Source organism: Plecotus auritus (genome assembly GCF_963455305.1).
Source record: "Plecotus auritus genome assembly, chromosome: X".
NCBI classification, from domain to species: Eukaryota; Metazoa; Chordata; class Mammalia; order Chiroptera; family Vespertilionidae; genus Plecotus; species Plecotus auritus.
Window position 1 is genome coordinate 130,117,700 of NC_137784.1, and position 12,328 is coordinate 130,130,027.

General features: G+C 48.7%; 1 protein-coding gene across 1 annotated transcript; it reads left to right on the plus strand.

Moving 5' to 3' along the window:
* Positions 1-9,651: 9,651 nt before the first annotated feature.
* LOC308240283 (melanoma-associated antigen 10-like) lies at positions 9,652-10,734 on the plus strand (the record flags this gene model as incomplete). Its single annotated transcript, XM_080653175.1, has 1 exon — positions 9,652-10,734. The coding sequence occupies one exon, from the start codon at positions 9,652-9,654 to the stop codon at positions 10,732-10,734; it is 1,083 nt and encodes a 360-aa protein (XP_080509301.1).
* Positions 10,735-12,328: the final 1,594 nt, after the last annotated feature.

Consider the following 12,328-nt stretch of genomic DNA (forward strand, 5'->3'; position numbering starts at 1 on the left):
AAACTGAAAGTGAAGGGATGGAAAAAAAATATTTTTTTTAAAATATATTTTATTGATTTTTTTACAGAGAGGAAGGAAGAGGGATAGAGAGGTAGAAACAAACATGAGAGAGAAACATCAATCAGCTGCCTCCTGCACATGCCCTGTGAGGAATGTGCTCGCAACCAAGATACATGCCCTTGACCGGAATCGACCCTGGGACCCTTCAGTCCGCACGCCAATGCGTTATCCACTGAGCCAAACCAGTTAGGGTGGAAAAATATCTTTCCGGCAAATGGAAATGAAAAAAGAAAAAAAAAAGCTGGGGTAGCAATACTTATATCTGACAAAATAGACCTCAAAGTGAAGGCCATAACAAGAGATAAGGAAGGCCGCTTCATAATACTAAAGGGATCAATACAACAAGAGGATATAACCCTGATAAACATATATGCACCCAATGCAGGAGCACCCAAATACATTAAAAAAAAAAAAAAACCTCCTGGAAGATATCAAGGGAGAGATAGACAACAATACAATCTTAGTAGGGGACTTTAGTACACCACTGACATCACTGGATAAATCCTCTAGAGAAAAAATCAGCAAAGAAATAGCAATCCTAAATGACTCACTAGATCATATGGACTTAATTCTCATCTTCAGAACATTTCACCCCAAAGCCACAGAATATACTTTCTTCTCACGTGCACATGGGACATTTTCAAAAATAGACCACATATTGGGTCACAAGCAAAGTCTCCCCAAATTCAAAAAGATTCAAATCATACCAAGCATCCTCTCAGACCACAATGGCATACTATTAGAAATAAACTACAATAAAAACAATCCAAAAAAGTCAAACACTTGGAAGCTGAATAGCATGCTATTAAATAATGATTGGGTTGCCAATGAGATCAAAGAAGAAATTAAAAACATCCTGGAAACTAATGACAATAAACACACAACAATCCAAAATCTATGGCACACAATGAAAACAGTCCTGAGAGGGAAGTTTATAGCTCTAAAGGCCTACCTCACAAAACAAGAAAAAATGGTACTAAATTATCTAACTCTACAACTCAAAGAATTAGAAAGAGACCAACAAGAAAAGCCAAGAGTGAGCAGAATGAAGGGGATAATAAAGATCAGAGCAGAAATAAATGACATAGAGACAAAAAAAAAATTATAAAAGATCAATGAAACCAAGAGCTGGTTCTTTGAAAGGATAAACAAGATTGATGAAACTCTAGCCAGGCTCACCAAGAAGCAAAGAGAGCCCTGGCCGGATTGGCTCAGTGGATAGAGCGTTGGCCTGGGGACTGAGGGGTCCCGGGTTCGATTCCAGTCAAGGGCATGAGCCTTGGTTGCAAGCACAACCCTGGTAGGGGGCGTGCAGGAGGCAGCTGATTGATGCTTCTCTCTCATCGATGTTTCTATCTCTCTATCCCTCTCCATTCCTCTCTGTAAAAAATCAATAAAATATATTTAAAAAAAAAAGAAGCAAAGAGAGAGGACCCAAGTAAGCAAAATCAGAAATGATTGAGGCAAAGTAACAACAGACCCCACAGAAATACAAAGGGTTGTAAAAAAAAATACTATGAAAAACTCTATTCCAACAAACTAGACAACCTGGAGGAAATGGACATATTCGTAGAAAAATACAACCTTCCAAACTGAATCAGGAAGATTCTAAAAATCTCAGTAGGCTGAAGCAGTCATCAAAAAGCTCCCAGCAAACAACAGCCCGGGGCCAGATGGCTTCACAGGGGAGTTATACCAAACATTCAAGGAAGAACTAAAACCTATCCACCTCAGACTATTCCAAAATATTCAAGAGGAAAGAACACTTCCAAGCTCATTCTATGAAGCCAGAATTACCCTAATACCAAAACCAGATAAAGACAACACAATGAAAGAGAATTATCGGCCAATATCCCTTATGAACATAGATGCCAAAATCCTCAACAAAATTCTAGCAAATCGGATCTAGCAGTACATCAGGAAGATCATACACCATGACCAAGTAGGATTTATCCCGGGGATGCAAGGATGGTACAATATCCGCAAATCAACAAACGTGATACATCACATAAACCAATTGAGTGATAAAAATCACAGTCATATCAATTGATGCAGAAAAAGCATTTGACAAAATCCAACACCCTTTCTTGATAAAAACTCTCAGCAACGTGGGAATAGAAGGATCATACCTCAACATAATATAAGCCATATATGACAAACCCACAGCCAACATCATACTCAATGGACAAAAACTAAAACCATTTCCCCTAAGAACAGGAACAAGACAGGGATGCCCACTCTCACCACTGCTGTTCAACATAATACTGGAAGTACTAGCCATTGTGATCAGACAAGAAGAAATAAAAGGCATCCAAACTGGAAAGGAAGAAGTAAAACTGTCCTTATTTGCAGATGACATGATACTGTACATAGAAAACCCTAAAGACTCCATCAAAAAATTATTAGACTTAATAAATGAATTTGGCAATGTAGCAGGATACAAAATTAATGCCAAGAAATCTATGGCATTTCTTTTCACCAATAGTGAACTTACAGAAAGAGAGACTAAAAAAAGCAATCCCATTTACCATCGCACCAAAAAATTAAGATACCTAGGAATAAACTTAACTGAGGAGGTAAAAGACCTATATGTGAAAAACTACAGGACACTGAAAAAAGGAGATAGAGGAATACATAAACAGATGGAAGAACATACCGTGTTCATGGACTGGTAGAATCAATATAATCAAAATGTCCATATTACCCAAAGCAACCTATAGATTCAATGCAATCCCCATTAAAATACCAACGGCATATTTCACAGACCTAGAACGAACTTTCCAAAAATTCATCTGGAATTAAAAAAGATCCCGAATAGCTGAAGCAATCCTGAGAAAGAAGAACAATGTAGGTGGGATCTCAATACCAGATATCAAGCTGTATTACAAAGCCACCTTTCTCAAAACAGCCTGGTGCTGGCACAAGAACAGACATATAGACCAACGGAATAGAATAGAGAACCCAGAAACCGACCCAAACCACTATGCCCAATTAATATTCGACAAAGGAGGCATGAACATACAATGGAGTCAAGATAGTATCTTCAGTAAATGGTGTTGGGAAAATTGGACAGATACATGCAAAAAAAATGAAACTAGACCACCAACTTACACCATACACAAAGATAAACTCAAAATGGATAAAAGACTTAAACATAAGATGGGAAACCATAAAAATACTAGAGGAATGCACAGGCAGCGAAATCTCAGACATATGCCGAAGCAATTTCTTCACTGATACTGCTCCTAGGGCAATGGAAGCTAAAGAGAAAATAAACAAATTGGACTACATCAAAATAAAAAGTTTTTGCACAGCAGAGGAAACCATCAACAAAACAACAAGAAAGCCCACTGCATGGGAGAACATATTTGCCAATGTTATCACCGATAAGGGTTTAATCTCCAACATTTACAGGGAACTCATACAACTTAACAAAAGGAAGATAAACGACCCAATCAAAAAACGGGCAACGGACCTAAATAGATACTTTCCAAAGGAAGACAGAAGGAAGGACAAGAGACATCTGAAAACATGCTCAAAGTCACTGATTACCCGAGAGATGCAAATCAAAACGACAATGCGGTATCATCTCACACCTGTCAGAATGACTATCATAAACAAATCAACAAAGGACAAGTGTTGGTGAGGATGTGGAGAAAAAGGAACCCTAGTGTGCTGCTGGTGGGAATGCAGACTGGTGCAGACACTGTGGAGAACAGTATGGAGTTTCCTCAAAAAACTAAAAATGGAACTCCCATTTGACCCTGTGATCCCACTTCTATGAATATATCCCAAGAAGCTAGAAACACCAATCAGAAAGAAAGGGTATGTGCACCCCTATGTTCACAGCAGCACAATTCACCATAGCTAACATTTGGAAACAGCTTAAGTGCCCATCAGCAGATGAGTGGATTAAAAAACGGTGGCACATCTATACAATGGAATACTATGCTGTGGTAAAAAAGAAGGAATTCTTACCATTTGCAACAGCATGGATGGAACTGGAGAGCATTATGCTAAGTGAAATAATGGAAGGACCCTGGAATCTAGAGAGAGATAAATATCACATGATCTCACTCATTTATGGAATATAATGAACAACATAAACTGATGAACAGGGACAGATCCAGAGACAGAGAAGCATTGACCAGACTGTCAAAACTCAGAGGGAAGATAGGGGAGGGTGGGGGTAAGTGGGAGAGATCAACCAAAGGACGTGTATGCATGCATATAAGCCTAACCAATGGACACAGACAATAGGGGTGTGGGGGCATGAGTGGGGGGGAGGTTGGGGGGTAATGGGGGGATGAGGACACATAGGTAATACCTTAATCAATAAAGAAATTTAAAAAATAAAAACAAAACAATGAAACTAGACCACCAACTTGCAACATACACAAAAATAAACTCAAAATGGATTAAAGGCTTAAGTGTAAGTTGTGAAACCATAAAAATCCTAGAAGAAACCATAGGTAGCAAAATCTCAGACATCCCTCTTAGCAATATGTTCCCCAATGCATCTCCTAGGGTAAGGGAAACAAAAGAGAAAATAAACAAATGGGACTGCATCAAAATACATAGCTTGTGCACAGCAAAAGACAACATCCACAAAATGAAAATGGAGCTCACTGTATGATAGAGCATATTTGCCAATGATACATCTGGTAAAGGGTTAATAACCAAAAATATATAAGGAACTCATACAACTTAACAAAAGGAAGACAATCCAATTTTAAAATGGGCAAAGGACTAAATAGACACTTCTGCAAAGTGGACATACAGATGGCTACGAGACATATGACAAAATGCTCAAAGACCCCGAATATTGGAGAGATGCAAATTAAAAGGACAATGCTCAAAGACCCTGATCATCGGAGAGATGCAGATTAAAAGGACACACCTGTCAGAATGGCTACCATCAACAAATCAACAAATGGAAGTGCTGGAGAGGATGTGGAGAAACAGGAACCCTAGTACACTGCTGGTGGGAATGCAGACTGGTGCAGTCACTGTGGAGAACAGTACGGAGTTTCCTCAAAAAATTAAATATGGAACTCCCATTTGATCCAGTGATCCCACTTTTAGGAATATATCCCAAGAAAACAGACACACCAATGAGAAAGGATATATGCACCCCTATGTTCATAGCAGCACAATTTCCAATAGCTAAGATCTGAAAACCGACCAAGTGCCCATCAGCAGATGAGTGGGTAAAAAAGCTGTGGTACATTTATACCATGGAACACCATGCAGCATTAAAAAAGAAGGATCTGTTACCCTTTGAGACAGGATGGAGGGACCCAGAGAGTATTATGCTAAGCGAAATAAGCCAGAAAGACAAGTATCACGTGATCTCACTCACATGTGGGATCTAAAGAGCAAACTAAACTGATGAACAAAATAGATCCCGAGACATAGGAGGTGGAACAGACTGTCAAATCTCAGAGGGAAGGCGGGGGTGGGTAGGAGGAGACTAACGAAAGAACTTGTGTGCATAACCCAGGGCCACAGACACCATGTAGTGAATGGAGGCCTGGGGCAGGGGGCTGGTGCCGGCTGGAAGGGGTCAATGGGGAAATCGGGGGAGCTCCGTAACACTTTTGGCAATAAAGATTAAAAAAAAAAAAAAAAAAAGGCGGGCTTAGGTAGGAAGAGGAGATTGGTCTTTGAGACAGGAGCCCAGCACTGCCCAGGTCATGTGACTCATGAATAAATCCTTGCGTTTTCAACAGCACCTGCCTCAGGCGTTTGGCTGTCCTTGGGGCAGACAGCAGAACCTCCGTTTTTGTTCGGTTCCACCCTGACTGCCACAACAGGGCCTTAGACTGGGGACAGAGATCAAGAGCAGGGCCTCTGGTTAGCAGAGGGCGGGGCAGAAGCACTGCCTAGGGTCACGGTGAGTACCGGGGGGTGGGAGCCCCTGCCCCACCACAGACTCAGCATGGAAGGGCTTTGGTGAGGGTGACCACACACGCCTCTTCCGGGTCTCAGAGACCCCTGCCAGAGCCCAGTTCCTCACTTCCGCCTCCACATCCGGGTCTCCGAGACCCTGGGATGCCGGGGGGAGAGCCCTAGCGAGCTCACATCCACAGAGGCGGGCCCGGGGCCTGGCCTAGTCAAGGTGAGGGTGCCCAGGGAGGGCGGAGGGACCCCGGGGCCTCGAACAACGGTTTCCGTCCATGGAGCACCCTGGGCGGGGCGAGCGGGGTGGGGGGTGACCACACGAGGCGGGTCGAGGTTGGCGCAGCCAAGTCTGGGCGACTCTGGTGGTTTGGTGAGAGGCGCAGTGGTACCGCAACATGGCCGGGGCGGGCCCAGGGCCCTCCAGATCCATCTGGGGGCGGGCTTCTTGGGAGGAGGACCCTAGGCGGCGTGTCCTTCTGTCCGCCTCCACCCGGGTCTCACAGAGGGGGATGGAACCAGGGACCCTGGGACCTAGAGCAGGGCCAGCCCCGCCCGGGAGCTCGCAGGGCGTGAACGCACACACACAGCAGCCTCTGTGACCCTTACCCTGGGCTCCGAGAACCCCGGCCTTCGGGGCAGAGGCGGACCTCACCTGGGCAGGAGGCGGGCCCAGGCCCTGCCAGAATCCAGGTGAGGACCTGGGTGGGTCCCACCGCAGAGGGAAGCCCGCAGAAGTCCACCCCTGCTGTCCACCACGCGGGTGGCCACACACAGTGTGTCCTGACTCGCACAGCGGGCTCTGAGGCGGGGACGGTGACAAAGAGCAGGGCCTCTGGTCAGCATGGTGGGCAGAGCTTCCTAGAGTCAAGGTCAGCTCGCTGAGGGGGATGGAAGGACCCGAGACCCCACCACAGAGCCAACCAGGCAGAACCCAGGGGAGGTGGACACACGGGATATTATCTCACTTCAGCATGCGGGTCTGAGAGTCTCTGGGGGTTGGGAGGGGGTTTGCTGTAAGAATGATGACCCCAGGTCAGCACAGGGTGGGGCCAGGACCTGGAGAACAGATGTGGGGGGGCCCGGTGAGAATGACGACACCCGCCATTATCTCCCTTCTGTGTTTCCATTCAGGTCTCAGAGACACTGGGGGTTTGGTATAGGGGGTGGGACCCTGGAAGCTAGACCAGAGTCAGTCCAGGTCCCAGAGACGCTGGGGGCTTGGGTAGAGCGAGTGGAACCCCATATAGGCAGATGGTGCACCAAGGACCCTGGACTCTAGACCAGAGTCAATACTGGTGTCAGAGACTCTAGGGGTTCCGTAGATGGAATAGCACCCCATATAGGCAGATGGTGCATCAAGGATCTTGGAAGCTAGACCAGTGTCAGTCCTGTGCTGAGACTCTGGAGTGGAGTATAGGGATGAGGACCCCATACAGGCAGATGGTGTGCCAAGGACCCTGGAAGCTAGACCAGAGTCAGTCCTGGTCTCAGAGACTCTAGGGCAGCCGTGGGCAAACTACGGCCCACGGGCCGGATTCGGCCCGTTCGGCTGTTCTATCCGGCCCGTGGAGCTGAAAGAGCGAAGGGTTCTCTTGCTCTCCCCTCTGCTCCTTTACTTTGAATTTATATTAGTTCACACAAACACTCCATCCATGCTTTTGTTCCGGCCCTCCGGTCCAGTTTAAGAACCCATTATGGCCATCGAGGCAAAAAGTTGGCCCACCCCTACCTAGGGGTTTGGTAGAGGGAGTGGGACCCCATGTAGGTAGATAGTGCACCAAGGACCTGCCAGAGTCAAGGTGAGGACCCTGATGGAGGACGGAGGGACCCTGGAAGCTAGACCAGAGACAGTGCTGGGATCCCGCTGAGGGGATGACCACACACAGCGTGTGCTGAGTTGCACAACAGGGTCAGGATCGGGAGCAGTACTGGAGAGCGGCAGGGGGTGGGCCCAGGACCTTCCAAAGTCCATAGGCAGGCCTCACGGGAGGATGATCATAGGTGGCATTTTCTTATGCGTGCATCTGGGCCTGACTGTGTGGGGCTTGGGTATAAAGAGCAGGAACTCACATCAGCAGTGGGTGGGGCCAGCATCTGCCAGAGTCAGGGGAGGATCCTAAGGGAGGACTAAGGGAACCTTGGATCCCACCCCAGTGGGGACCCCTCAGAAACGCGCCCCTGCCCTCAGCCCTGGGGTTTCTGGGATCGCTTTCCCATGGATCCTCCCACTCCCTTTGCTCTCAGGAATCTGAAAGAGGTGGGGCCTTACACAAAGGGTGTGGTATATGGACAGCAGAGCCAGGACACTCGGGCACTGCAAGTGGCCAAGCTATTGACCATGAGGGAGGAAGGAGGGGGAATTCTCCTCCAGAACAAATGTGGGCCTCACGGACATTCACCCCACTTCCACTTTCAGCTCCGAGAGACCCCAGGCAGGGCTGTCCGACAGAGAGCACTCTGATTTTGGCTGGGGTGGTGGGCCTCAGGCAGGTGAGAGAGCTGGACTGAGGGGGCCAAGTGCAGGTCAGCAAAGGAGGAGGGGGGAGGTGGCCCGGGCCCTGACTTCTTTTAAGGTGAGGAATCTGAGGAAAGACAGCAGGAACCCTAATGCTCCTCCCCTGCTCCCGAGTCTTGCTGTCTCCTTTCAAGGTTCAGCTGAGGACTGAGGGAAAAACTCACATCACAACAGGTCGAATCCCAGCCTTACTTTGCCACTTCTGTCCACCATGAGAGAAAGTGGAACGTGGTGGCTAGCCGTGGTGTCTCTCACGTCCTCCACCAGTGACTCAGGAAGGTGAGCTTTTTAGACTGAAGGAAAGTGGCCTCAGGTCAACACAGGAAGTTGTCCAAGACCCTGTGAGATGTCAACGTTAGGACTGAGGGGACTCCCCGTCCCAGGGCAGATAGCCCCCACAGAGTTTGGCCAGGTCATACTGTATCCCGTGGGATGTCCTGGGCCGGTGTGGTCAGATGTGGGGCCCCCTCACTTTCTTCTGTTCAGTCTCAGGGGTGTGTAGCCTTGTTCTGAGAGTTTTGCCTCAGGGCCAGCAGAGGGGAGGTTCACGGGCCCTGCCAGGGGAAAGGTGAGGACCCTGAGTGAGGACGCAGGAGACCATCCAGCCCAGAACAGTGGGGAACTCACAGAATCCTGGCCTCCCTCTTGTCAGCACTGGAGGCCCATGGCTGTGCATGCCACCTGCACGCTGAGGTGTTTCCTCGTTTCCTGTTACAGGGGCTCCAGGAACCAGGGCATAAAGGCCTTGGTCTGAGGCACAAAACACAGGTCACAGAGCAGAGGAGGTCCAGGCCGTGCCAGCAGTCAAGGTGAGGTGCCTGCCCTCACCTAGAATGTGTCTCCAGGTTCTCCCCCATGCCAGAATAGAGGAGAACCCCTGCAGCACCCGACCCCACCCCACTGCCAGCCACAGAAACCTGGCCTATGACGACTGTACCCTGAAGAACCATCTGACTTCTTCATTCAGGATCTTAGGGGACAGATCACCCAGGAGGAGAGACCCCAGTGAGGCCCAAGAGCACCCCTAAAGAGGAGACCTGTAGCTCTGCTTTGTCAAAGCGGACAAGGGTGTACCCAGCTGAGACCACTTACACTTCCTCTCTCCCCAGGCCTGTGAGTCCTCATTGCCCACCTCCTGCCCCCACTCCTGTGGCTGCCTGACAAGAGTCATCATGCCCCGAGCTCCAAAGCGACGACGCTACACGCTTGAGATTCCCGAGACTGTGGAAGAGGTTTCTTCCTCCTCCTCCTCCACCTGCTCCTCCTCTTTTCCTTCCTCTTTCTCCTCCTCCTCCTCTTCCTCTTGCTACCCTCTGCTTTCAAGTACCCCAAGCACCCCGGAGGAGGAGGAGGAGAAGGAGGAGGAGGAGGTTCATGCTGCTGCTGGGACACTGAGTCCTCTCCAGAGCTCTCCAAGTGCCTGTGCCCCCCCTACTGCCTTTGCCGCTGCTGCTCCATTGAGCCAGTCCAGCAGCCAAGAAGAGGAGGGTCCTTGTACCTCCCGGGCCCTGCCAGACATGGAGTCCTTGCCCAGAGACGTGATTGATGATAAGGTAGCTGATCTGGTGGGGTTCCTGCTCCTGAAGTATCGCACAAAGGAGCTGACCACAAGGGTAGAAATGCTGAGTAGCATCATCAGAGAGCACCAGGACCACTTTGCTGTAATCTTCAGCGAGGCCTCTGAGTGCATGCAGCTGGTTTATGGCATTGATGTGAAGGAAGTGGACCCCACCAGCCACACCTATGTCCTAGTCACCAGCCTGGGCCTCACCTATGATGGGATGGTGAGCAATGAGCACAGTATGCCCAAGACTGGCCTTCTGATACTCATCCTTAGTATAATCTTCTCGGAGGATGGTTGTGTCCCCGAAGAGAAGGTATGGGAAGCACTGAATGCCATGGGGGTGCATGCTGGGATGGAGCATTGCATCTATGGGGAGCCCAGGGAGCTCCTCACCAAAGTTTGGGTGCAGGAACAGTACCTGGAGTACCGGCAGGTGCGCAACAGCCAACCGGCACGGTACGAGTTCCTGTGGGGGCCCAGGGCCCACGCTGAGACCACCAAGTTGAAAGTCCTGGAGTTTTTGGCCCAGATCAATGGGAGTGACCCCAGATCCTTCCCAGACTGGTATGAGGAGGCTTTGAGAGAGGAGGAACAGAGAGCCCAGGCCAGAATTAGCACCACAGATGATACTACTGCCATGGCCAGTGCAAGTTCTTCTACCATGTCCGGTAGCTTCTTCTGCCCTCAGTGAAGTCCAAGGCAGATTTCGTTACTTTGTGTTTTAAGAGGGAAGTCGATGATCCAAGCAGTGGAGGGCCAGACTAGGGGATTATAGTGAATAACATCTGTGTGTCTCGTTCCATTGGGGTGACTTAGAAATGTATCTTCTTTTATTTTTGGTATTTTAAAACGTTACTTTAAGTAGAATGTTTATTAGCTTCAGAATCTAAGTTTACAAATGACACAGGTCACACGTTTATTGTTATTTAACTTAAGACAAAGAGTTTTGCTAATTTGTAAAACAAATTGGGAATCCTTCATTTTATTTGTACTCTGTAACCAGATAACATGGACTTGGAATGGGCTTTTTTTTTTTTTTTTTAAATGTGAAAGAGCATAGCTGTAAAACAGAGATAAAATAGTTAATTTTTGAATTCTTGCATCATTTTTAGTCTGTCGTTCTGTAAAAATAAAATATATTACCTGGATTTTCTTAGCTTATTCAAGAATGTAGAAACATAAACAGTAAAAAGACTCTTCTCACTGCTTCATGTGCACCCTAAACATTCATTGAGCCTCTGTCCTCACCAGGAAAGGCAACCCAGCCAGAGAAAGGGAGGGGATGCAGAGCAGAGGAGGTGTGCACCGGGACTGGAAGGACGCTGGCTTGGGAAGGGAGTGAACACAGGCAGCTTTGGTCCCCTGGGCCTTGTCTTTGAGAGTGGGTATGTTTCCATACACACGAGGACATAAAAGCTGAAGTGAGGTTTATGTGCTTTAAGACAGGAGGGGAGAGTCAGCCAGAGTGGGGGTTTGCTCATGTGGAATGCAGTAGTGAGGCTCAGGCCCGATGATGGTGATGTGTAGCCACCGGTTGTGACTGTCCTATTACAGTACGGGCCAGGTACTCAGCCCTGTGGAATCTGAGGTCTGCCAAGTACTAGGACCCCCTTCCCCAGGTAAAAGGCAAGGACAGTGGGTGATGAAGTCAGGGCTCCCATGATCGTGGGCCGTCTATTCATTCCTCTGTGCCACCTTCTCAACTGTAGACTGGGGTGACAGTGGCACTGCCCCTACCACTGTTATTTGAGGATTGAATTCTAGGATTTGTGGGTCATGCCCATGGCATGGGGTTGGTGTGTGGGTACTGGTGCCAATTCTTCCTGCTCCTGTTATTCCTTTCTCTAGGCTGCAGTGGGGGGCCAGGAGTGCCTGCTGACGGCAGATAGCAGTGGTGCAGCCAGGGGATGGAGGAGGGTGGCTCCCAAAGGGGCCCGAGGGAGACCCCTGGCAGGATGATCTGAGCTCACACGGTGGTGTCCCAGGGCCCAGCTGAGGTTGCATTCCAAGGATGTGCAGCCCTGGAAGAGGGACCGGGGTGCTTGGGGGCCTGCAGTGCCTTGGGGGGAAAAGCGGAGGGAGCTGACTCTGCTGGGGTAGGTGTGGGTGGGGAGAAGAAGCAAAGCCCAGGAGGGTCTGCGCTGGGAGAGGACTAGAACCCACTCACCCAGTGTGAAGCCAACACACCCTTTCTCCCTCCTCTGTGCTCCCCTGGCCTCAGTGACCTCCTTTGTGGAACTGACCACATCCTGTGCTGAGTGCCTCTCCTTACCTGTCTCCACCTT